The sequence below is a fragment of the Callospermophilus lateralis genome, chromosome X (assembly GCF_048772815.1).
Source record: "Callospermophilus lateralis isolate mCalLat2 chromosome X, mCalLat2.hap1, whole genome shotgun sequence".
NCBI lineage: Eukaryota > Metazoa > Chordata > Mammalia > Rodentia > Sciuridae > Callospermophilus > Callospermophilus lateralis.
The window spans coordinates 24,303,593-24,329,311 of NC_135325.1; the positions used below are offsets into that span (position 1 = coordinate 24,303,593).

The 25,719-nt window shown below is 39.0% G+C and overlaps 1 protein-coding gene across 1 annotated transcript in view; it reads left to right on the plus strand.

Annotated features, from left to right (window-relative positions):
- The first annotated feature begins 677 nt into the window (after positions 1-677).
- Positions 678-25,719, plus strand: part of Lancl3 (LanC like family member 3) — a 100,682-nt gene continuing 75,640 nt past the window's right edge. Inside the window, exon 1 of the mRNA XM_077107445.1 lies at positions 678-1,344. Coding sequence (XP_076963560.1) covers positions 772-1,344 — 573 coding nt within the window. The 5' untranslated portion in view covers positions 678-771. The remainder of the gene's footprint in view (positions 1,345-25,719) is intronic.

Consider the following 25,719-nt stretch of genomic DNA (forward strand, 5'->3'; position numbering starts at 1 on the left):
TTGGAATTGAAACATTCAGAGTGAGAACTCCATAGTGATCAAGATGAAAAACAAGCTTAGGGGAGGGCTCCCAGTCCCCTCTCAACTCTGCCGTACTTTAGTTCACAGGCTTCTTAAACTTTAATGTGCATGCGTGTCACCTACAGATCTTGCTAAATATTCAGATTTTGATTTAATAGGTCTGGGGTGAAGCCTGGGGTGTTGCGTTATTAATATGCTCCCAGGTGATGCTGATGCCGCTGACCTGAGGAGCACACTTTTGAGTATACAAGGGACTCGATGTCGTCGTCTCCGCTACCAGGTGTGCTAATGCCCAGTCTCAGCGTTCCGGATCGTTGTCCCGCACGTCCCTGGCCTTCCGCCGGGAGGGGAGGAGCCGAGGGCGGAGCGGGAGGAGTGGCGCGGGCCCCGCGTGGGTCCTGTCGGAGATCACCTCGGCCCCTTGGAGAGGCGGCCGAGCTGCTGCGGCGTAGGAGGGGGCAGGTTTGGCAAGGGCGCGGCCTCTGGGAGGGGGGCGCACGACGCGCATCCCCCGCGCTCACCCGGGCCACTCGGGAGCCTCGCGGCAGCCCGGTGCCCCACTTGGCCATCCGCTCCGTGCTTCTTCTTTGCGCCCGCCTCCTCTTGTCACCTCCCGTCTCACCCTCTTGCTCCGTCCCCGCCGCATACATCGCCATCCGAGTGCCTCAGAGAACCGGAGGTGGTGCGCGGGGCTGCAGGGCGCGCCCTCAAGCGGTCCCCAGCTCGATATTGGGGGGCACGGGCAACAGCATGGACACCAAGCGCTGCTTCGCTAACCGCTTCGATGACTACCAGGGCAGCCTGCTGGCGGGCCAGTGCGAGGAGGCGGTGGCGCCCTTGGTCACCGCCACCATCGAGCGCATCCTCCAGGAGCTGCCCCCTCTTGGGGGCGGCGCTGAGGCCCGGGGGGCGACGGCCGGGGCCAGCGTCTGCCAGGGTGGGCTGTACAGCGGCGTGGCTGGGGTGGCCTACATGCTCTACCACGTCTCACAGAGCCCGCTCTTCGCCGCGGCCCGGGAGCGCTACTTGCGCTCCGCCAAGCGCCTCATAGACGCGTGCGCCCGCGCCGAGGAGTGGGGCGAGCCGGACGCCGACACCCGCGCCGCCTTCCTGCTCGGGGGCGCGGGCGTGTATGCTGTGGCCACGCTGGTGTACCACGCCCTGGGCCGGTCCGACTACGTGCAGCCGCTGGGCAAGTTCCGGGCTTTGTGCGCCGTCTGCGCACCGGTCTCCTTCCTGGAGTGCGGCTCCGACGAACTGTTCGTGGGCCGCGCGGGCTACCTGTGTGCCGCGCTGGTGCTCAAGCAGAAACTCGCCCAGGAGGTAAGAGGCGGCCCCGGCCGCGGGAGGGCGCTCGCCACCCTCCCGGCCCTGCCCCGCCGCGCTTCCCCGGACTCCCTGACTTCCGCAGCACCGCCTCGGGTAGTTCCCCTCCATTTCTCTTTGTTACTCTTTGTCTGGCGCTTTCATTTCTTCCGCCTCTTGAGGTTTCTTTTCTGCTTTTGTCCGTCTTTCCCCCTCTTTTTTGGCCTCTCGTTTGTTGAGATTCCAGGTCTTTGCATTTTGTTCTTATGTTAAGCTGAAAGTGGCTTCACCCCAGGTGCCTCTTAGCCCAGCAGCTTCCTGGGGGCTGACAGTGGCCCTTTTAAGTAAGATTTTGAAAACTCAAAACCGAAGGGATTTCCTTTCCTTTGACCCTGCTGTCAAAAGCTGAGGCCCCTTGGAATGTTAGAGTACTACAAAAGTAATGTTCCTAGTAGGGACTGATGTGGAGATAAGTTGTTTCAGAACCCCTGGGTCTGTGACAGAGAATAAATGGCCAGTTGTACGTCAGCTGTGCTTACTATGTTACTTGATATAATTCAGTACATTAGACGCATATTTGATGGGAAAGCCCTCCCTTTAAATACATAAATGTAGGCAAAAATGTACCCCACTGTGGTCAAATGTGCACATTTTTCATTTTAAAATGTGTACTTAGGATGATCAAGACCACAGCTTTCTTGACAGGGCAGCTTTTCTTGATGAATAGCTTTTCAGTGGCTACTGGATGGGAATTGGGGAGGTGTGTGTGTTGTGTGTGTGTGTGTGTGTGTGTGTGTATGTATATATATATATATATATATATATATATATATATATATATTCATTTTGAATACAGAATGTAGATATTAGAAGAGAATGTGCCAGTTCCTGTGGAGTAGAGGGGGGGGGGACTCTGAAAGATCATAGTAACTAGCACTGAAAGAGAGGCACTTTCATTCATAATCCACCCAAGCCACATATTGTTCTAGGAAGGAAGTGACACATTTTACTTGACTTTATTTGGGTGAGAAAACCGTTTGAAGAAAAATTAAAGGTATACAGTGTGTTTTTTAAAAGTGTAATTAACTTAGATAACCTCTACAGAAGCAGACTTCATTTTTTTTTTTTTTATTTATAGCAGTCGAGGTTGATTCAAGTGAGAATAAAAAGATTACTAAAGAATGTGCAGTGTGCTAGCAGGGCAGCAAAGGTCTGTGTGACAAAGTTGTCTTGAAATAGTTCACTCTGCTTCTGAGTCACTGTTATCTGCTAGCAGTTTCCCAAGGGTCCTTCCAGTTGTATAAAACCCTTTAGAAGGCCACAGAGCTATTTACATATCATTTGCATTGCATTTGCATCTGCTTCTCAGACCTTGCAGTCTGGTGGCAGGCAATTTCCAAATTCTTTTTTTCCAGTTGTTTTCCTTAAACTTGCTTCTTTCCCTTCCCGTGCCTTGGGTCCTTTTCTCCAGAATGGACTGACAGCCTAGGAGACCCTTCCAGTCACATGTGGAAGCAGACCAGAAGAACTCTCTGCTTCGGAACTGGTGGTCCAAGGCCAGTCTGGAACACTGCTCCACAAAGACACTTATTAAGACCTTTCTTTTGCCCTCCTGCCAAACCAGATACGTCTTTTTGTACTAATCAGGTTGATGTGCTTTGGCCCCTGCTCCTAGGAGACAGAACAAGGTCTGAAGCTTAAAAATAACAACAACAACAACAACAACAAAAAAAAAAAACCCTGTTAATCTGTTAGATCAGCCAGTCCCAGTGCTAGGCTCAGCTTCAGCAATCCAGTTCAGGTGTGAAAAGTGTAGGACAGGGGCTAATCAGGCTACCCTCACCCCAAGTCCTAGCTATTACATGACTTTGCCTTTGTGGATCAGTGGATGATCCACAAACCTTGATTAAATTGAATTTCCAACTTGTGTGTCATTTCTGTATAAATAATCTGTCATTATGTCCCAAGTTTCTTTCCTTCCAATGTCATTTTTATTCACTTCCATTTGGCATTTCTCTTAGTTATCACCCTAGTTTTTAGATCCTCCTCATACCACTTGGCACATCTTTGCCATGTAATAAATAGTGAAACGAATGACTCACCATATACCGGATTGTGCATGGTACACTAACTAAGCCATTCCTTCGAACTTTAAGAAAGCAATCATCTTAAAAACACTTTCCATTATGTCATTTCCCTGTTCAACAGCCTGCAGTGCCTCCTTATTACCTTTTCTCCAATGGCTTCTAATCTCAAAGTTAAAGCTACAATATTTAAAATGGCCGACAAAGCCCACAAGATCCAGCCCCCTGCGTACCTACTTTACTTCTTGCTCACTCCTCTTCCACCACAGTGGATTCTTGCTGTTTTAGGCATTCTCCTGTCTTAGGGTGTTTGTACTCTCTGTTCTCTCTACTTGGAACACTTCCCCTAGATATTTTTATAGCTGGCTCTGTGACCTTGTATAGGTCTTTACCTCCTCATTGAGGCCTTTTCTGTCTGCCCTATTTAAAATTGCAACCCACCCCTTTGCTTTACCCCCTTTTCCTGTTTTTTTTTTTAAGCTAAACTATGTTCACTAGTTAGAATGTAAGCTCCAAAAGGGTAGATATTTTTTTATTTATTACTGTATCTTTAGCATTAACATGATGGCTGGCACATATTTAAGTACCCAATCTTCTGATCTTTATTTCTTCTTTTTTTTCTTTCTTTTTTTTTTTTTGGTTTTGTTGCTCATATTGTCTGCTCTGTGGCTTGCTTTATTACTCATCTTTAATGGTCTCCCATTTGTCAATATTTTCCTTTATGGTAGCGCTTCTGATGTCATGTGTAAAGAAATTCTTTCCTACCACCAAGGTCTCAGTAAATATTTGGTGAATGAATGAATTTTAGTTTTTTACAGATTTTGCCTCAGATCAAGCTGACCCATCAAGTCAGTTCTTCTTAAACTTAAGTGTGCATCGGAATTACCTGCAGATCTTAATAAAATACAGGTTCTGATTTAGGCTTGGGGTGGGGCCTGAGATTCTGCAATTCTAGTAAGTCCCTGGGTGATGCTGATGTTGCTGGTCCATGAGTCATGATTCAAGTAGCAAGGCAATACAGTGCTATATGGGTTTTGGCATTATACCAGCCATGTCTATTAAGACATGTTGTAAGACTTCATTCTTTGAAGCTTGATATATTTATTTATAAGGCTATAGTTTAGAATGCTGATTACTGTATCCCAGCATGCTTTTGTTATAAGGACCCACAAGAGGAATTTAATCTCAGAACTTAGAAATAGTTGTTCTCCTCCTGGTAATTGATTGAATTATTTTAATCTTCAAAATATATAACTGATTATGTTTCTCACTTTGTGTCGGCCACTAGGAAGTAAGTGGCCAAAATTGTGGGCCACCAAGATAGCATATAGTGCTTTATCACATGTATTTTTATATGTCAGCACTTACCCCTGGGTTTATCTAATTTGTTACTGCCTTAGTTTACCTTCTTAAAATTTTTCTTCCTTCCATTTGATTTTCTTGTTGGTACCTATGTTTATAAGATTCACAGATGAAAAAAATGTGGGTGTATATGTAGAAAGACACAGACAGACAGACAAAATCACCCTATCTAGGTAATAGATATTCTTTCTTTTAACTCAGCCTTCCTAGAAATATTTGAGGGAAATAGCTGCGGGGATTTGTTAGGCACATATCCTTGAGCAATGGGGCACTGAAATCCCAAGCAATCATGTCATAGAATTTGTATTAGGCCTATTCTGCTTTCCATGAGTTGGTGGAAATGTAGCAGAAAATGGTGGAAGGATTAAGGGGAGGCCTAGGACATCAGTTAAAATAATTTTGTCACTGAATGATTTTGGACAAATAATTCAACATCTTTGAGCCTCAGTTTCCTCACTTTTAAATGTGTTAGTAAGAATTTCTTCTTTGAATTATTCTGCCCTTTACATGTTCATTCAGTGAATTTTAGGTTTATCTATCGTGGCAGATGCTGGGATTTAGTATTGAACAACAATAACAAAATAATTCGGTTATGATAAATGATCTGAAGAAAGTAAACAGGAACTAACTGGGGGCAGGTGGGAAAGGCAGGGCTGCTTCTTGGGATGGGTTGGGAGGAAGGCATCTCTCGAAGGAATGTCATGTCTCATTAGGAGAGCGTGAAAATGAAGTGGCTACCCCAAGAGCAGGCATTCCAGGCAGAGAGGAGAGCAAAGAAAAAGCCCCCAAGGTGGGAAATGGCTTGGAGATCTCAAAGAAATAAGAAAAGGCCGGCATGAATGGAGCAGAGAGTGGGAGAGAGGAGTTCAGAACCACAGAAGGAGATATAAGCCGGCTAAGATCAGATCCTGCAGGGCCAGGTCAATCAAAGTCAGGAGTTTCATGTTTCTGTGAGGGAATATATTGATCGGGTTTATCTTTTAAAAAGATCTCCCTGGTTTTCTATTTGGAAAGTGGATTGACAATATTAAGAGTGATGAGAGGCTGGGATGTAAATCAGTGGTAGAGTGTGTACTTTAGTGTGCACGAGGCCTGGGTTCAATCTCCTGCATCACACACACACCTACATACACACACCCTGATGGTAAGGAGAACTGGTTATGGGGGTGTAAACCTCTTGTGCCAAGGACTCCTTTTTCTCTTCAGGACCTCTTAGAACAACATTTTTAAATGCATAAAATAAAACACATAGCATTACCAGAGGAAGGCAATTATATTGCAATTCAGTTACCTAAATATTTTTGAAATGTGTGCTGCAGTAGCATGCCTGCTTTTTTATTAACACATTAAATAAGATTTTGCAACAAGCCTAATGATTATGGTGCTTTTGAGACAGTGATGAGGGGCAATGATATTTTGACTTATCTTCAACACCTGCAGTGTGATATGCATATACCTGTGATTTCTTTTTTTAAAATAACTTTATTTTATTTATTTATTTTATTATTATTATTATTATTATTATTATTATTATTATTATTATTATGGTGCTGAGGATTGAACCCAGGGCCTTGCATGTACAAGGCGAGTGCTCTACCCTGTGATTTCTTTTTTTAAAATATTTTTTTAGTTGTAGATGGACACAGTACCTATATTTATTTTCATGTGATGCCTCACATGTGCTAGGCAAGCTCTCTACCACTGAGCTACAACCCCAGCCCTCATCTGTGATTTCTATAGGTAACAAAGTCACAAGTACTGCTGGTCGTTGTGGTCTACACATGTAATAAAGGGGCATGTCCAGTTGTTTACATAAGGTGGAAAACATTAATGTGATTTTATTTTCCCAGCCAAGAGGAACTGATTCGGAAGTTGTTGTGACCAACCCTAGATAAAATCCCTAGCATAGTGCTTGGCCTATAGTAGCAGCTTAATGAAGTCAGTGTTAGTTCTTTTCATTCCTACTAACAGAAAATCCAAGGTAATTCTGAACATCAGATAGAAAATGATACTCGACACAAGATTATCTATCTTCCTGCTGTGATTTTAAAAATCACACAGTTGTTAATTGGATCCTTAGTGCCTTTCTAAGGCAGGTGGTGAGCAGCTGTATAAGTGAGGATGCTTTTAGTGGAAGATAACAGAATGTCTAATAAAAAGTGATTAAAGCCAGATGTGGTGGCACATGCTGAGGAAGGAGGATCACTTGAGCCCAGGAGTTCGAGGCCAGCCAGGGCAACATAGTGAGACCCCATGCCAAAACAAACAATCAAAAAATGACTGAAATAATGGGAACATTTATTACTTTGTCTAACAAGGAGTGTACAGTGAGGTGATTTCAGGATTGGGTCAGCATCTCAGGAGAGGTATCAAAACCCACACCCTTTCCAACGGCCTTCCCTGCTATTCGGATATGGGAGCTGGATCAGCCTTCAGTATTCAAGATGGCTGCTACCATTTCAAGCATCATCTTCCTATATGACCGAAGTAGAAAGGGAAGGTCTGCAGCTTCCCCCCCCCCACCCCCAGCTTCTCTTTTTATCATGTAGAATGCTGTATCCCAGAAGAATGCCCCTTCTGACTGATTGCCTAGCACTTGGTCTCTGGCCAGTCCTAGTTTCAGAGAAGCCTGGGAAGGATAGTGTCTTTCATTTCTAACCTTTAGAATTGGACATGGATTCTGACAAGAAAGAAGAAAGGGAGAGAGAAATGGCTGTTGGGAGGTTACCAAAGTGTCTGCTCTTTGGCATCGCTTGGCAAGATCTGTCTGTGACCTTCCACCTCCTTTATCCATTCACTTGTCCTCCCTTTGGTGTTTCCTTTTCCAGGTCACCTCCATGTCCCATAGCACCTGTAAGGTGTCTTGTTTATGTCATCACCTAGTTGTCAATCAAATAAAAGCTAAGGTATCAATTTTATTGAAATCTAAGCTAGTAAATATTGGAGTATATTTTATGGTAGCAACTGTTTGCATTTTCATGGTTTTTCTTAAAAAATATTATAGTCATTATACTCACAAGGTAAACTCAAACAGGATACAAAGTGAGCCTTCTTAGGAATAATAGTTACTAACTTTTGTTCTTTTTAAAGAAATAGAGTATTTTTAATCCACTTGCACAAAGGATGATATTATATGTATACTCCACAGTTTGCTTTCTTGCTTAATGTACCTTGGGCATCTTTGCACCTTTTGCATACAGAGATGTCCCTTTCTTTATCCTGTTTCCATTGAATGACTATAACATGATTTAACCTTTATCAATGGCCATTTATGTTGATTCAATTTTTTTCTTTTTTTGCCATCACAAATAATGCCATAAAGAATACGATCACATACACATATACTATACATATATACATATGCATATACATAATGTGTATCTACTTACATATGTCTTTCTATATATTATCTTTGCCTACTTTTGTGAGTTTATGTGCAAGATAAGTTTTTAAAGACACAAATGCAGGGTCAAAGTTCACCTATATTTTTTCATTTAGTAGAGATGATCAAATTGCTTTCCAAAAATGTTACATTGATTTCTAGTTCTTCCACAAGCGTTTGGGAATTCCTGCATTCTAACATTTTTTTTTTTCTTTTGTGTCCTTCTCTCTCTCATAGTACTGGGGTTTGAAATCAGGGCTACCACTGAGCTATAACCCCAGGCCCTAACATTCTTTCAACAGTGCATTCCATCAGACTTCAGTATATGTCTAACTGATAAGTAGAAAAGGAGGATGGAGGTTTCTAGGGTACAAAATGAGTTCCTTTACTGTTCATTTTGATTCAATCCCCACTGCAAAAAAAAAAAATGCATTTGGGGCTGGGGTTGTGGTTCAGTGGTAGTGCACTTGCCTGGCATGTGTGAGGCACTGGGTTTGATTCTCAGCATCACATATTAATACATAAAATAAAGGTCTACCAACAACTAAAAAAAATATTTTTTAAAAAAATGCATTTGCAGGATTTCACTTCGTTTTTAGATTTGAGCAGTCCCCAGATTTTAAGTGGGCATGGGTTGCACACTGTCTACATAAACCAAGAAGTTTGGCTTGAAATGACAACAGGGTTAGGGAAGCTGGGGTTTTATAGATTTGGTTTAGTTCCTCACTGCCTGATTATAGACCCTTCAGAAAGTGGGACACAACTATAAGCTGCACCTTACATCTTTTATCACTTATGATTCAGAACCCTATAAATGCTAAAAGGATATAATAGGAACTAACAATGATTGATCATTTATTTCCACTCACTATTGTAAGCACTTCACATGTATTATGTTACTTTTTTATGTACTTAAGCATGACTTTATTTTGTTAATTTTATTTTTGATTGATAAATAATAATTTCATATGTGTATGGGGTACAAAGTGATGTTTTAATACATGTATACATTGTTTTTTTTAAAAGAGAGAGTGAGAGAGGGAGAGAGAGAGAGAGAATTTTAATATTTATTTTTTAGTTATCGGCGGACACAGCATCTTTGTATGTGGTGCTGAGGATCGAACCTGGGCCGCACGCATGCCAGGCGAGCACGCTAACGCTTGAGCCACATCCCCAGCCCTGTATACATTGTTGAATGAGCAAATTAGGCTGATTAACATATTCATCACCTCATATGCTTACTTTCAGTCCACTTTCAGCAATTTTGGAATATACAATACATTATTATTAACTATAGTCACCCTGCTGTAGACTAGATAACCAGAATGAATTCATCTTGGCTGACTTATTTCTTCTCCCCTCTCCCCATGCCTAGTAACCACCATTTTACTTCTATAAGTTTAACTTTTTTTAGATTCTGCATATATGTAGGTTAATACTACCAACAATCTTATGACATAGGTGCCATTACAATGTTCATCGTACCCAGTGAGGAAACTGAGGCACAGAGAGATTGAGAAATTAGTTCCATATCACATAGCTGGTCAATGGCAGAGATGGACTTCTGTCGCCAAATCTGTACTTGCAATTGGTATTCCTCACACTTGAATATGCATGTGAGCCCTGGGGGATCTTGCTCAAAATCAGGTTTGGGTTCAGTGGGTCTAGAATAAGGCCCCAAATTCTGCATCTCTAAGCCTCCATGTGATGCTGCTGCTGGTCCATTGAATCACTATTTTTCTCAGTTTCATGAGATTTCTCAGAAAAGTTTGACCAGTCCTCCCAACTTCATGATTTTCATTTTGTCCTTGTATGATGGATGATTTCTTCCACAGCTGCCAGAATATCAGCTTTCCAATTCCTAGTTTATTCTGAAGGAAAGACTCACCACTTGGCATATCTCCTGGCAAGTTTTGGGATTCTATTAACATGTTGAATGAATGAGTGGATGCATAGATTGCTTTTTCTTACTAAATGTAATCTTGCAATGTATACAGGAGGCTTTTAGAATTTCTTTAAAGGCCCAAATCAAAATCAACCATGTTCCAGCCTTTTTTTATATATATTGAGGATTGAACCCAGAGGTACTTAACCACTGAGCCACATCCACAGCCCTTTTTATATTTTTTATTGAGAGACAGGGTCTCACTAAGTACTTAGGACCTCGATAAGTTGCTGAGGCTGGCTTTGAACTCATGATCCTCCTGCTCAGCCTCCCTAGCTGCTGGGATTACAGGCGTGCACTACCGTGTCCAGCACATTTCAGCATTTTAAAACTATTTCATGATAATACAAGAAGAGACACTTTAGTACATCATTCCCTGATCAGATAGAAAACTTGAGCTTGATACTACTCCCATTTTAGAATCATTCAATTAAATTTACCTGCATCACATAAAGTAGTGCTTCTCCCCAACCCTAAATTAATTTAGATTGACAATGATCAGACATAGTCCTCTTGATTTTTAAATCTTTTCTGATACAGTGATTTAACAAATTATTTATTTATACCTTTTCATCTATTAATGCATATTCCACTAAAACCTCAAGATATAATTTGTATTGGAATTATTTGAAGAAAGCATGATGCATAATATTCTTGTTACTGGATAAATAAATTGGGGAAGTAAGCATGGTAAAAATTCTTTTAAATGTCCTGAATTATTTTACCAATAACTCCCCGAGTTCTCTAAGAAGGTTGTTTTAATGGAATTTTATTATATTTATTGACCTCTGAATGTGAAAATGATAAGTTGTATTAATTTCTTATTAACTTCTTGGCTAATTTCATTTTTGCTGGTTAATTTAACGAGTGACATTTATTATGTGGCTGTCTGCTACACAATACACAGTGGATTTCTTTCAAGTGGCAGGGAGGTCCTTTCATATTCCTTCATGGAGTGGAGATGGTCTCTTGGTAAACCAACCCAACAGTCTCAGATGTGTCCAAGTAAGTGTTTCTCTTCATGATTCAATTTCACAAATTGATCTCTGACCTATAGTCTTTAATTAAGTACAATGCCTTGAATGTTCAACTTGTCTCATAAAAACATGTTCTCATGCATTATTTATATACATCTAAGTACCACTTATCTCTTCCTAATTATTTTCTTTATGGATTTCGTTACTAGGGAAACCTACTAAGTTAACAGACCCCTTATTCTTGGGGGTACTAGCCACTTGAACAAACTCAATTTTCAAGAAATCATTTAATCCGTTCTTTCTTTTTGCAAGCTGAACAAAGGAGTGTTTTGTTTACGATCTGACTTCCCTTTCTGAATAGCTTTAACCATTCAACAACTCAGACAAATGAATGACTGACACGTTGAAGTGTAAGTATTGCTATCTGGGCTGTAAAGAAGCTGTTTCCCAGATGAGAGAGAAAGTCTTACAGACTTCACTGGTGAGAACATCATCTAAATGAGAGGTGGCAAAACAAATATTGACCATAGCATTAATGTGCAGTTAGATGTTACTGTGCCCATCTGCCGGCCCTGGTTGCTTTGCATGGAATGGATTCCCTGTGCTCAGTGGTGTGTTGAAATCTGGTGTCCATGGCAACCAAAGCATCACCCATCTCAAAGCAAGCACTGTGAAGACCAGCTGAATCTCCACTCACACAATGACTTTAGGAAGGAGCCACATTCCTAACAGACTTTACAGCTATCCAAGGCAGAAGAGATCCAATACCCAGCCAGAAAGGAGGTATTGTCCTCATGCCCATTTCAGCAATGCAATTTTGCTTGTCAATCTGGTTTATTCTTTCCTTGTGAGGCAAAGAGAATTGCACACATAATACAAATCGCAACTGTTGGAATAGGTTGGGAGTCTCAAGGCATTAAAACAGGATGGTTCAATAAATCACACCTTTATATATAATAATAATGCATTAATTAAAATGATGATGATAATAATAATAATAATAGTAGAAGGGAGATCCTCAGAACAAGGAGAGGGAGGAGGGGAAGGAAAGGAAAGGTACTGGGGAAGGAGATTGATCAAATTATGTTATATGCATGTACAAATCTGGCATAATGAATCTCACTATTATGTATAGTTTTAAAGCAGCAAACAAAACAAGGTGGTTAAAAACAGACCTTTTAGATTTGAGTAGCTTTGGGATGGAATCCTGGCTCTAGCTCAGTGACTGGTTGACCTTAGGCAAGTTACTTAGCATCTCTGAGGCTTCATTTTCTCACCTGCAAAATGCAGTCCAGCAGCACCTATGTCTTAGGTGACTATGAAGAGTCACTGCAAATGTGCACATGCTGTGCTTTAGCAGAGTGTCCCCTAGGCACCCAGAAAGATTCTGTATGTCAGCTTTCATTATCATGCATATTACCATTAATGTGAAGTGAAACCTTGGATTGACTCGGTAGCATAGGTACATTTTTTGGACTTTTGGCCAGTCTGTCTAATATTCCCTGTGGTGGTTTTTGTAGCTGCTGTTTCTAATGGCATCAGCAGAACTTTGAGATTTTCACACAGAGGCCACAAAGGGCTGGAGAGAAATATCCTCTGCTCTGCCATGCAGGAGATTAAGCTGAGCTGCTCACACAGATTATGTGTCAAAGCAAATTGAGTGGCTTGATGTCACCCTTGAAACATAAACCTAAGTGAGTTGCCCTCTACACTTCTTCCAAGAAAGGGTTCTTCTTTTCTCTTTTAAAAATTTTAGGCTCTTTGCAGACTTAATATAGGAACTGGCTTCCCTCTGTCTCTGATTTGCACACCTAAGAGTAAATAATCGGATTGGCTTAAATCTACTGTAAATAGCTATGCAGAAGATATTGGAATGTTTATTTCTTACTCTGTCCTCCCTCCTGTATTCTGAAGTGGCAGAGTCAAGTTCATTCTTGCTCTGAAGTTCTCTTCTTTGCTCCTAAAGATCATATGCTTGCATGACATGAACTCAGAATTTCAGAGAAATATCAATAGTTGTGACTGTGTCGAAGTGACAAGCTACAATTGATAGCTTGTTTCAGAAAAGTATTAATACAATTAATGAGTCTTTCAAGTGTTTCTTAAGCTTCTTGGGGACAGAAATTATTTTGTCTTGTATTAATGCACTTTCCTATTTGTACTTGAAAGCTATGTGGTAAAGGCTCACTGTAAATTTTACAAACTTAAATTTGCATTTTTCTCTTTAGTGCCTAGATCTTATTTATATGCATTTATAACATTATGTTCTTAATATTAACAACTATACTACTCCAATAGTCTGTAATTATGATTTTTCCCTTATCTGTAATTAGTGAGATTTCATATAGATTTATTAGTTCTGCTTATGATCTTCAATACCACACCAAGTAGGTTACATTTTGGCTTTAATCTCCATGTTGGTCTGGTATATTTTTCTCTGAGGCCAGTGCTTCTCCTACTTGAGCATGCATTAGAATCCCTGGAGTGCTTGTTAAATGGATGCATAGGGCTGGGCTCTTCCCCTAAAGTTTCTGATTCAGTAGGTCTATTCTTGAGCCTGAAATCTTGCTCTCTTAAGTTTTCAGTGCTGCTGCTGGCGGTCTAGGGAATACACTTTGAGAACTACTTCCTAGCCTATGCCCTTACCCTCAGCCAAACATCTCCAAAATATTGGAATTAGATGAGGGCATATGTTGGTAGTACCACAAACTTATCATCACCAGAAAATAAGTCAAAGGGTAGGACTTACTATATGGCAGATAGTCTGATAAGTATATTTTCCATTGCAGATGAGAAAATTGTGACATAATGAGGTTCAGTAACTTACCCATCATTACATAGCTGGTAAAGTAGTTGAACCCATATTTGTCTAACTATAAAGCTCTTTAACTTCAATAGATTTAAGTCAGGTAAACTCTCTTCATGATTTTCTACTAAATCACCTCCTCCCCTTTTCCTCCTCCTCCTCCTCCTCCTCCTCCTTCTTCTTCTTTTCCTCCTTCTTCCTTCTTCCTTTGTATCAGGGATTAAACCCAGAAGTGCTTAACCACTGAGCCACATCCCAACCCTTTCTATTGTTAATTTTTTTTTTAAAGAGAGAGTGAGGGGGAGAGAGAGAGAGAGAATTTTTAATATTTATTTTTTAGTTATTGGCGGACACAACATCTTTGTTTTGTATGTGGTGCTGAGGATCGAACCCAGGCCGCATGCATGCCAGGCGAGCGCGCTACCGCTTGAGCCACATCCCCAGCCCTCTATTGTTAAATTTTGAAACAGGGTCTCACTAAGTTGCTTAGGTCCTCACTAAGTTGCTTAGGGCCTCACTACGTTGCTGAGGCTAGTCTCAAACTTATGATCCTCATGCTTTAGCCTCCCAAGTTGCTGGGATTACAGGTGTGTACCACAGCTCCCAGCTAAAATCACATACTTCTAAGAGGATTGTGAACTTGTACTCTAATACATTTAAAAGAACAGCCTAAATTCAACTCTTATCAAAATCAAAGTTTCTGAGATGGCCATTAAAATTGAATAAAAGTGACAGTACAAGAAGATGCTCTTTCTTTGTTATAAATTTCCAGAAGCCTTTTTGTCTCAGCTTTCTGACCACTGGATGGGTTCAGAAATCAGATGGTAGTAGGGATGTAGGTCAGAAAACAGAACTAGTTGTGACTTTGATAGAGAAGTTAAACTCCTGAACCCTTTCCCCAATCCAAATGATGGTCTTAGGCCACATTTCTCAAAGGCTGACCTGAGATGTGAATTCATATGGAAGTGTTTGTTCAGGAGATGCTCCCAGGAGAAACCAATAGAAGAGTGGGTGAAGAAGAAAGCAGTGAAGCACAGGAAACCAAGGTTTTAGACTAAAATTGTAGGCTAAGTCCCAGCCTCTGTCTCATCCTGTAAGGGAACTCTGGAGTGAAAATGATACTCTAGGCTAAAGGTACTCTCTTATACAAATAATTAGCTCCAGGTTTGGGGAGGTCAGGATACATAAACTTCCAGATACTACTAGCTCTCTTGGTGTTCTGCCAAAGTGACTCTTGTAGCCCCGAAGGAGGGCCCTAGAAGAGGGCTGTACAGGAAAAATAGTTAGAAGCAAAGCACATGGACACTTGGACATGGAGTCAGAACCAACTAGAAGTAGAGGAACATTTGTTCCTCTACTCAGGCCCTCCAGACCTTTCCAGACAGACTAAATCAGAGAAACTCAACTTTGAGGCCCAAGGCACAGTCAAGGACAGAGATGGGGTAGCTCATTGAAAAGTGGAGGATTAACTGGGTACAGTGGTACACACCTGTAATCCCAGTGATTTGGGAGGCTGAGGTAGGAGGATCACAAGTTTGAGACCAGCCTCAGCAACTCTGTGAGACTCTGTTTCAAAATTAAACAATAGAAAGGTTTGGGGATGTGGCTCAGTGGTAGAGCACTCGCCTAGCAAGTGCAAGGCCATGGGTTCCATCCTCAGCACCACATACAAATAAATAAAATAAAGGTATTGTGTCCAACTACAACTAAAAAATAAATATTAAAAAAATAAAATCAGGATATTATTGAAAAGAATGTTCAGAGAACAGAAAAGAACTCTCAGAAATTAATAATGTGGTAGCAAAAATAATAATAATTCATTTGAAGGATTAGAATATTAAGTTGAATAAATGTTTCAGAAAGTTCAACCAAAAGACCATGAGATTGATAACAAGAGAAAAGATTAATTAGGGGAAGTCTGTCCTGTGTCTATAATCAATTCCAATTATTAAAAAAAACAAGATAGATGAAGGAGAAATTATGAAAAAAAACAAAAATATTTTTATCCATGAAAGACACTAGATTTAAAGGGCCCATTAATATGCTGAATGGAAAAAGGATAAAGAGATTATAAAGGCATCCAAAAAGAGAACCCAGACTGATTCCCTGTAAGATTTAGCACTAGACTTTTCATAGCAATTTAGGAAGCTACAAGATAATAGAGCAAGGCCTCCAAAATTCACAGAGGAAATTATTTCTCAACTAGAATTCTGTAGATGCCAAAATTATCAATCACACAAAAAAGGTATGAGAGTAGTAAAATATCTTTAGACATCCAAGGTCTCCAAAAGAATTAGTTTTTTTTTTTCTTTTTTTGTTCATCCAAAAGAGGAAATGAAGCAAGAAATAGGAAAATGTGGGAATCACAAAACCTGGGGATCCATATGGGTGGGGGTCACAGAAAACTTCTAAAGTGGTGGTAAAGGACAATCCAGTATGACAGCTGGATATTAATGACAAGGAGGAAAAAGTAGGAGAAAGGAAAAGATCATCGTTATACATCATATTGCCCAGTGAATATTGATTTAGTCAAATATTGTGATGAAACTATTTTGGGTGAGAAAGGAGAAGCATATATGGAGAGGTTATAAGAGAGCTAAATTTTCATCTTTCACATTAGCAGATTAATAGATAATGCATAAATGGAAAAATCAAGAAACAGATGTATAAGGATGCCATTTTTAAAATATGGAGGTAAGTTATTAGAAAACTATACAGTTAAAAGTATCTGAATGTTTTGCCTCCAAAAAGTTGGAATATGGCTGGAGAGAGGTGGGGCAGGAACCCACTATTATTTTGGATAACTCTTGACTTTTAGATTATCCACATATATTTCTTTGAGAAATATCAACATCCAAAGACACTTTTTCTTAATTGACCTTGTCTGTTCTTTTTGGCTGTGATTTCTCCACAATCTGTTCTGTCCTTCACATTTATCCTATGCCTGCCCAGTAATTTTTTAAATAAATTTTATTGCATATAAGTAAGGTACATAACACAATGCTGTGGGATACATATTAATAGTAAAAAGGTTACAGTACTAAAGAAAATTAATATATCCATCATCTCATAAGTTTTGTGTTTTTTTTTTTTTAAATGGCAAGAACAGCTAAAATCTAGCAGCAGGCAAGTGGTGCATGCTGATAATTCTAACGACTCAGGAGGCTGAGGTAGAAGGATCACAAGTTAAAGGCCAGTCTCAGCAACTTAGTGATGCCCTAAGCAACTTAGTGAGACCCTATCTCAAATTTAAAGAAAAAGAAAAGGGCTGGGAATGGCCAGGAGCAGTGGTGCACACCTGTAATCCCAGCAGTTTGGAAGGCTGAGACAGGAGAATCATGAGTTCAAAGCCAGCCTCAGCAAAAGCGAGGTGCTAAGCAACTCAGTGAGACCCTGTCTCTAAATAAAATACACAATAGGCTGGGGGTGTGGCTCAGTGGTCAAGTGCCCCTGAGTTCAATCCTGGTACCAAAAAAGAAAGAAAAGAAATTAAAAGGGCTTGGGATGTAGCTTGTGGTAGAGTGCCCCTACATTCAATCCTTAGTACCTCCCCCCCCCGACAAAAAAAAAAAAAAAAAAAGGTAAAATCTACTCATTTAGATTTAGCTTAGATCTCAAAATACACTTTTTATTGTCTATAGTCTTCAAGTACATTGGCTTTCTAGACTTGTTCATCCTACATATCTTCTCCTTTGTATCTGCCCAATGAAATGTTCCTAGAGAATATTTATGAAATAATGTAGTTATTTATAGATCAGTTTTGTCAACAAATATTTCCTGTCAGAAATTTGGCTTGATATATCCCTTATACCCTTATGAGTCACACTAAATTAAGATTTAATTAACATGATGACATTTTATTAGTTTGAATGGTCAAATGGCTCTCCATCACAATTTTTTAAAAAATTTTTAAAAATTGCTTTTAGTTATACATGACAGTAGAGTGTATTTTGACATATCATACATACATGCAGTATTACTTCCCATTCTTGTGGTTATACATAATGTGGAGTTACACTGGTCGTGTATTCATATATGAACATAGGAAAGTTCTGCCCAATTCATTCTACTGTCTTTCTTATTCCCATTCTCCCTCCTTTCCCTTCATTCCTCTTTGTCTTATCCAGTGAACTTCTATTCTTCCCGAACCATCCCCTCACCGCCCTGCTTCTTGTGAGTTACCATCTACCTTTCAGAGAGAACATTCAGCCTTTGGTTTTTCGGGATTGGCTTATTTCACTTACCATGAAGTCTCCAGTTCCATCCATTTACCAGCAAATGCCTTAATTTCATTCTTCTTTATGGCTGAGTAGTATTCCATTGTGTATATGTACCACATTTTCTTTATCCATTCATTTGTTAAAGGACACCTAGGTTGGTTCCATAGCTTAGCAATTATTGAGCTGCTATAAACATTGATGTGGCCACTTTCTATCACTTGAAATCTTTATGTGGTTTAACTTAAATGGTTGTGCCTTCTTTAGAAAATTATTGAGTGAAATCATGAGAATGAAAACTAAATTAAGCTTCTACCCAGGGAGGAGGAGGAGACTACCCTGTTAAAATAAAAATGAAAAGATAAATGGTTAAACAAAATAAAGAATGGTTGAATCATTTATACAAAACAGAGTATGAGCACAAGTTTTTCATGGCAGTGGGTCCGAGATGCTCCAAGATCCTAAAATGCTTCCAAGTCATTCCTACTGATAATAACTAATAATTATATAGAGCATTGAGTTGCCAAGTACTTTTTACATGAACTGCCCTATTTAATTCTCACAAGTATAATCTCAAAATCTCTTCTAGTTGAGATATTATTACTGCATTCATTCTCAGAATGAAAAATATTACAAAGAGGTTAAATAACTTGCCCAAGAAAATATATGGTTGAGAAATGGGAAAATAATAGCATTTATTTCCCATGCAGGATACTTTTGACAGGCATCTACCAGTTGGAAATCTAAGATAACAGATGCAAACCAAGATTTATCACTAAGATTTGTGGCCCTCAGTTGATAAGGGATTGAGCCTAATATAGAACCCAAATTCTCCAGAGTTGTGATCTTCTTGATGCTTTGGTCTGGTGGTACCAAGACTGTTAAAATGAAATTCCTCATTCTTTAAATATGCTAATTAACAATGACCAAATGACATAATCTTTTCTGATCATTGAGAGATCCCTCAAGGTTCTATGTACAGCTTCTAAAGTCGGCTTGGGGATTCAGGACTGAATTAGTTGCTCACTTTTATGACATACCAAAATAGCTTGAAAAGTCATAGATGGAGAGGTGTCTGAGAGGCATTCGGGTACAGGTAAGAGATTTCTGAATAAAACAAGGCAAAAGAACTGGAGGCACAAGGAGGAGACAAGCATGGATGGTTAAGTGTGTGCATTGAAATTCAATGGCAAATAGTGAGGTAGATCCGTATGCAGAAAGTTGATGACATCACCTTTGTTCCCTGAGTTTCTTTTGCTGTTTTTCTCACAAGGCTTTTTCTTTCTTGATCCCTTTCCCTGGTGTCCCTGGCTGCCCTTTTGGGTGTACTGTTCACTGCACATATGATATTTGTTTTCATGCTACATGTTTCTTAGGGAGCTTTTCCTGCAGCAGAATTGGGACAACCCCACACCTTTTATTGTCGCCACTATTTTATTGTTTGTTTATTTGTTTCAGTATTACTGAGCAGTATTACTGAGGTGGGCTCCCTCCTGGTGAACAAAAGATTCTCAGTGCATGTTTAGTGAAGGAAGGAACAAAGACAGATGAAATGTTTTTAATTTCCTGAAGCCAAATAGTTGCCTTTATTTGAGGCCCAAGTATAGCCTCAAGAAGGGACAGCCCACATTTTACAATGAGGTCTTTACAAGCTCCTACTAAAATATGTTTTTGCTCTTATGGCTCTGACAGCAGAGCCACTTAGGATTACGTATTTGATGGACAGGATTCTTGGTTAGTTGTGAACATTGTCATATTTTCACTCACAAACAGCCTTTTGACAGCCAAAGGATGGTGAAATTCTACCACTTTTACATTACAAAATGGGAAATATGCTTAGCTTGTGACAGGGCAGAATGATCCACTTTGCCTTCCGGTGCTGACAAAATAGAGCTCTGCGATTGTTAACATTAAAGCTGCCTTTTAGGAAACTATAATTTTGGACTTGTACAATACCTGACATATAAAAAGGTTTCTCTTTGCTTTTAAAAATAATCCCCCTTGCTTTTATATTCATGCAGGTGATAAAATCTATGTTTCTGGACCTTTATCTCCTTCTGTTTAAATCTTGCATTCACTCTCAATAAATTGAACATGGACAAATCTGAGCACTTAATCAGCTATTAGACTTTCTTGTTTGTTTGCTCTGAAGGACTCGTGATTTTTTTCCTGTAAAGAAGAAAGGAGGATTTACAATAGAACACTATCACTTTAATTCCATATTAAAATACTGTCCCTCCAAACAGTTGTTAAATATTTATGAATCCTGTATGTATAAGATTAAAAGAATCAAAGCTGGTTTGCAGCAAGTTTACTTTTACCGTAGCTAAGAAATGAATACTTAATCACATCCTTCCCATGGTGAATAAACAGTCTAAAGAGATAATTAAATCAGAAGTTGGAAGGAAAAATGGATCTTCAGAATTTTTCTGAAGCACACTCTGACTTAATATTTTTCCATTTTAGGTAGCATGAGCTGTTAATTAGCATGGTGGCATCCTGTATTGTACTACTGTTTCTGATTTAAGCTGTTGACCAATAGGTAACTCTCCATCACTAACACCAGTAGTCAGAAAAAAGTCCCTGATTCCTTCCTTTGGTGCAGGTAACTTCTTTGTGGTTCTAACTAAAACTGCTGTGTCAAATGGCTTTTATCATTTAGCTTTCAAGCTTGAGGAATTTTATGTTTTCACATCAGGCAAGCTGTGTTCCCGTCCTGACAAACCAAATGTGAATCAAAGGCAGAACAATACTGTTTTGATTTCTGTTACCATCTAGTACTTTTCTTTTTCCTAGAGATTTCAAACCAAGGGGTACGTTCTGAGTCTTCTTTTCTTCTGAAGTTCTGTTCTCTATCAGTTAAGATACTGCAATATGCTTTTGCTTTTCTCAATGCCCTCTGAATTTTAATTGCCAGGGATTTCTTCGGTTTGGCTCTCTCGTTTCACTGTGGTGTGCCTGATGTAGATTTAATTTTTTAAAAAAATATTTATTTTTTAGTTGTAATTGGACACATTATATTTTATTTATTTATTTTTATGTGGTGCTGAGGATCAAACCCCAGGCCTCGCACATGCTAGGTAAGTACCCTACTACTGAGCCACAATCCAAGCCCCTGATGTATTAATTTTAAAAATACTATGTTGTGCTTCTTCTGTTTGTAGATTTTTCTTTATTCAGTTCGGGAAAATTGTCAGCCATTGTCCCTTTAAATATTGCCTATTCTCCATTTTTAACAACTTTACTGTGATATAATTCATATCGAATACAATGCGCTCACTGAAAGCATACAATTCAGTGGTTTTAATATGCTCATAGAGTTGGACAACCATGACCCCAGTAAATTTTAGAAGATACTCATCACCACAAAAAGAAACATTGAAGTGATTAGCAGTTACGTCTCTATTCCTCTCAATCCCTTCTGCTATCCCTACTATTCTAGGAACCGTTAATCTAGATTTATCCCTACCAATTTGCCTTTTTTGAAACATTTTGGAGTGGGATAATGTAATATGTGTTAGGCTTCTTTCACTTTAAAATGTTTTCAAGGTCACTTCATCTTGTAACATGTATATTAGTACCCCATTCTTTTTTTTTTTTTTTTTTTTTGGTACTGGGGATGGAACCAGGGGCGCTTTACCACTGAGCTACATCCCCACTCCCAGCCCTTTTTATTTTATTTTTTTTTATTTTGAGACAGGGTTTTGCTAAATTGCTGAGTCTATCCTCAAGCTTGTGATCCTCCTGCCTCAGCCTTCTGAGTCACTGAGATTACAGGTGTGAGCCACTGTGCCTGACTCCATTCCTTTTTATTGCCAAATAATATTTCATTGTGTGAATGTATCACATTTTATTATCTGTTTGACAGATAATGGGAACTTAAGTTATTTCTAGGCTTTGGCTGTTGTGACTAATGCTTCTGTGGTCATTTGTGTACAATTTTTTTGTGTGGACATGTGTTTTCATTTCGCTTAGGTATAAACCTAAGAATCATGTGGCAAGTCTATGTTTAACATTTTGAGAAACTATCAGGCTCTTTTCCAAAACAGCTCTACCATTTCTATCCCTGCCAGCAATGTTTGAGGGGTCCAGTTTCTCCATACTCTCATGAACACTTGTTATTGACAGACTTTTTAAATTATAGTCTTGTTAAGTAGGTGCAAAGTGGTATCTAATGACTTTGATACACATGTTCCTGATGATAGTAATGTTTAGCATCTTTTCATGAGCTTAACATTCCTTTGCACATCTTTTGAGAAATGTATATTCAAATATTTTGCCACTTTTTTGAGATTGAACCCAGGGGCATTTAACCTCTTAGCCACAATTCCACAGCTCCTTCTTTATATTTTATTTTGTGACAGGGTCTCACTAAGTTACTTAGGGCCTTGCAAAGTTGCTGAGGCTGGCTTTGAACTCATGATCCTCCTGCCTCAGCCTCCCAAACTTCTGGGATTAAGCCCGGCACCACTTTTTAATTCAGTTTTTCTTTTTTTTTTTTTTTTTTTTTTTTTTTTTTTTACCATTAGTGTTATTGAGTTGTAAGAGTTCTTTAAATATTCTGGATAGGAATTCTTCTCAGAAGTATGATTTGCAGACATTTTTCCCATCATGTGGATTTTCTTTTAACTGTTGATAGTTTTTTTTCAAGCACAACTTTTTAATTTTTATTTGGCTTTATTCAGTTGATCTACTTTATATCTTGTTACTTGTGCTTTTGATGTCATATCTAAGAGGATCTTGTCTAAATCAAGTTCATGATACTCTGTTTTTTTTTTCTTTGTTTGTTTTAAATCAGTGCTTCTCTACTTTGACTATACATTAACATAACCTAGGGAACTTTAAAAATTTCTTAAGCCCAAGCCATCCATACTCAGGATCAATTAAATCAGAATCTCCTACAATAACTGAGAAATACTGTTAGCTAAATTATATCGTCATATTGTGTGTATGTATGAATATGTAACAACAAATCCCACCATTATGTATACATATAATGCACCAATAAGAAAATGGGTGAAAAAAATTTGGAATTTCCAATCTTGAAAAAAACATCAATAGTTTTAAAGTTCCACAGGCAATTCCATTTGGCAACCAAGGTAGCACTCTCTGTTTTATATCCCTCTAGGATTCCAAATGAATATATATTACAACTTTTTAATTACTTTATATGGCTCTCTCTCTTACATTTTCCAGGTTCTTACAACTTTGTGCCACATTCTAGGTAACATCTTCAGATATATCTTCCAATTTGCCAGTTCTCTCTGGATCAGTGTTTCATCTGCTATTTAACACATTCATTAAGTTTTATATCTATCAATTGTAGTTTTTTTTTCCTGTACTTACAGAAAGTTCCAGGTGATCCTTTTTCCTGGTTTCATTTCCTAAGTTCTGTGATTTTATCATTTTTTTTCTTTGTAGTATTGAATGCTTTTTAAAAAATCCCTTGTCTGATAATTTCCATATTGTAAATTCTTGTTGATCTAAAATTTTGGTCATTGTTTCTACGGACTGTCAATCATAATGGCTTGTTTCTCTGGGTCCTAGTCTCTCACTGTGCACACATATTTGGTTAGGTTCAATATGTGGTGCCTAAACTGAGAAAATTTCCCTATGGAGAATATTTGCATTTGTGGATTCTGGGAGCTATGGACAATGCTAGGGACCCCTCTAGTATTCTTCCTGGTTCCCAGTTTGATGTAGGGATATCAACGTTTGCCCTCAGGGCAGCTATGCTTTGCTTATCACATAAACTTCTGCACAATTTTTTTGTTTTGTTTTGTTTTCTTTAGTATGGGACCTTGGGGCTTCACCACTTTCTCTCTCTCTCTCTCTCTCTCTCTCTCTCTCTCTCTCTCTCTCTCTCTCTCTCATAATTTTTTTAATGTGTGCATTTTGATAGTGAAAAATTGAACCCAGGGCCTCACAGATGGTAGGCAACACTCTAGCACTGAGCTACATCCCCAGATTTTTTTTATTTACTTTTGAGACAGGGACCTGCTAAGTTGCCCAGGCTGGCCTCAGACTTGAAATCCTCCTTCCTTAGCATCCTGAACTGTTGGGGTTACAGAGCATATTTTCTTAGAACCTGTTTTCTTAGAACCTAATTACATATTGGTAAATAAGTTTTATAAATGATATATAATATTTAATTGATTATAATATTCTGTCCATTGTAAGATATATTTTTATGTACCAGTAAAAAAATAAATAAATAAAACACTATCAATTAAGTGGACGAGTTACTTTTGTATCACTTTAGGATTTCATACTTACTGAAAGATCTCTTTTAGAGTGATTTAGACATTGGTTGTTGTCATATCACTCCTAAGTATACCCAGTGGAAAAATATAAGCTAAATAAATTGGCTAAAATATTTACAAAATGTTCTCATATTCAGGCTCCTAGAGTCCCAAATCACTTTCTCCTCAGAGTCACCAATGTCCATGATTTTCCACAAAGTATCATCCTTTGTGCCATAAAAAGCAGTGGTGATGCAGCATTTAAAAAAAAAAAAGTTTCCACTTTGACTCTGGCAATTTTTTCCACGTGGTTAACATCCACTTTTAAGGTTTTGATGCATGTGCACAGACTGTCAGAGCTAGGTTCTGTTGCCTCCTGACTGATTGTGATTTTTGAGGTGCATTCCAATTTTGGAGATGTTAAGTCGTAAAAAAAAAAAAAAAGTGCATCACAATTGATAAAATTATGTACTATGGTTATTTTGTTTAGGAAAAGACCCTCTCGGTTTGTAGACAAGCACTATTTAGAGGGTAGCTTGCAATCTTGTGTCATTGTGAAAGTATGTTCCTTGTCTATGAGGATATAAGTACAGAAATTGGAAATAAGCATTGAGGATCTTTTTGAGCAATTAGTCTGAGTAATTTTTTGTCAGTTGAGTCTAATAATACAAAATTGGGACTGGTATTTGGTATATCTCTTTAATGTCATTTTTCTGGCAATGTAACAATATGTTATTTACAAAAGTAGCAGTCCACAATGGACTGGAAATATAGTGAACAAAACAAGACTAGTCCTTCACCAATGTTAATCTGAATAGTGCTGACATTCTCAAATACTGGAGGAATTATTAAAACACAAGTTGCACCAGGCGCAGTGGCCCATGCCTGTAATCCCAGCAGCTTGAGAGACGGAGGCAGGAGTATCACAACTTGGAGGCCAGCCTCAGCAATTTAGGAAGGCCCTAAACAACTCAGCAAGACTTTGTCTCAAAATTAAAAGTAAAAAGGGCTGGGGATGTGGTTCAGTGGTTAAGTACCCATGGGTTCAGTCCCTGATACAAACACACACATACACATACACACACACACACACACATACACACATAGGTTGCTGGGCATTACATAGGTTGCGGAGTGGGAGGATTTGCATTTCTAACATATTCCAAGGTGATCCTGGGGCACTGGGGACCACATTTTAAGAACCACTGTCCCAAGACTACCATACTGCCAGCTGCAGAAATTTTATGCCAAGAATTTCCTCTTTGGTTTATAGGACAAAAAAATTCTGATGCTCTCTTGGAAGATTTCTACTTTCAGCGATTACTCTTAACCTTTAGTGAAATTAGAGTATCTTCTCTCAACCTTAGTTTATTTAATA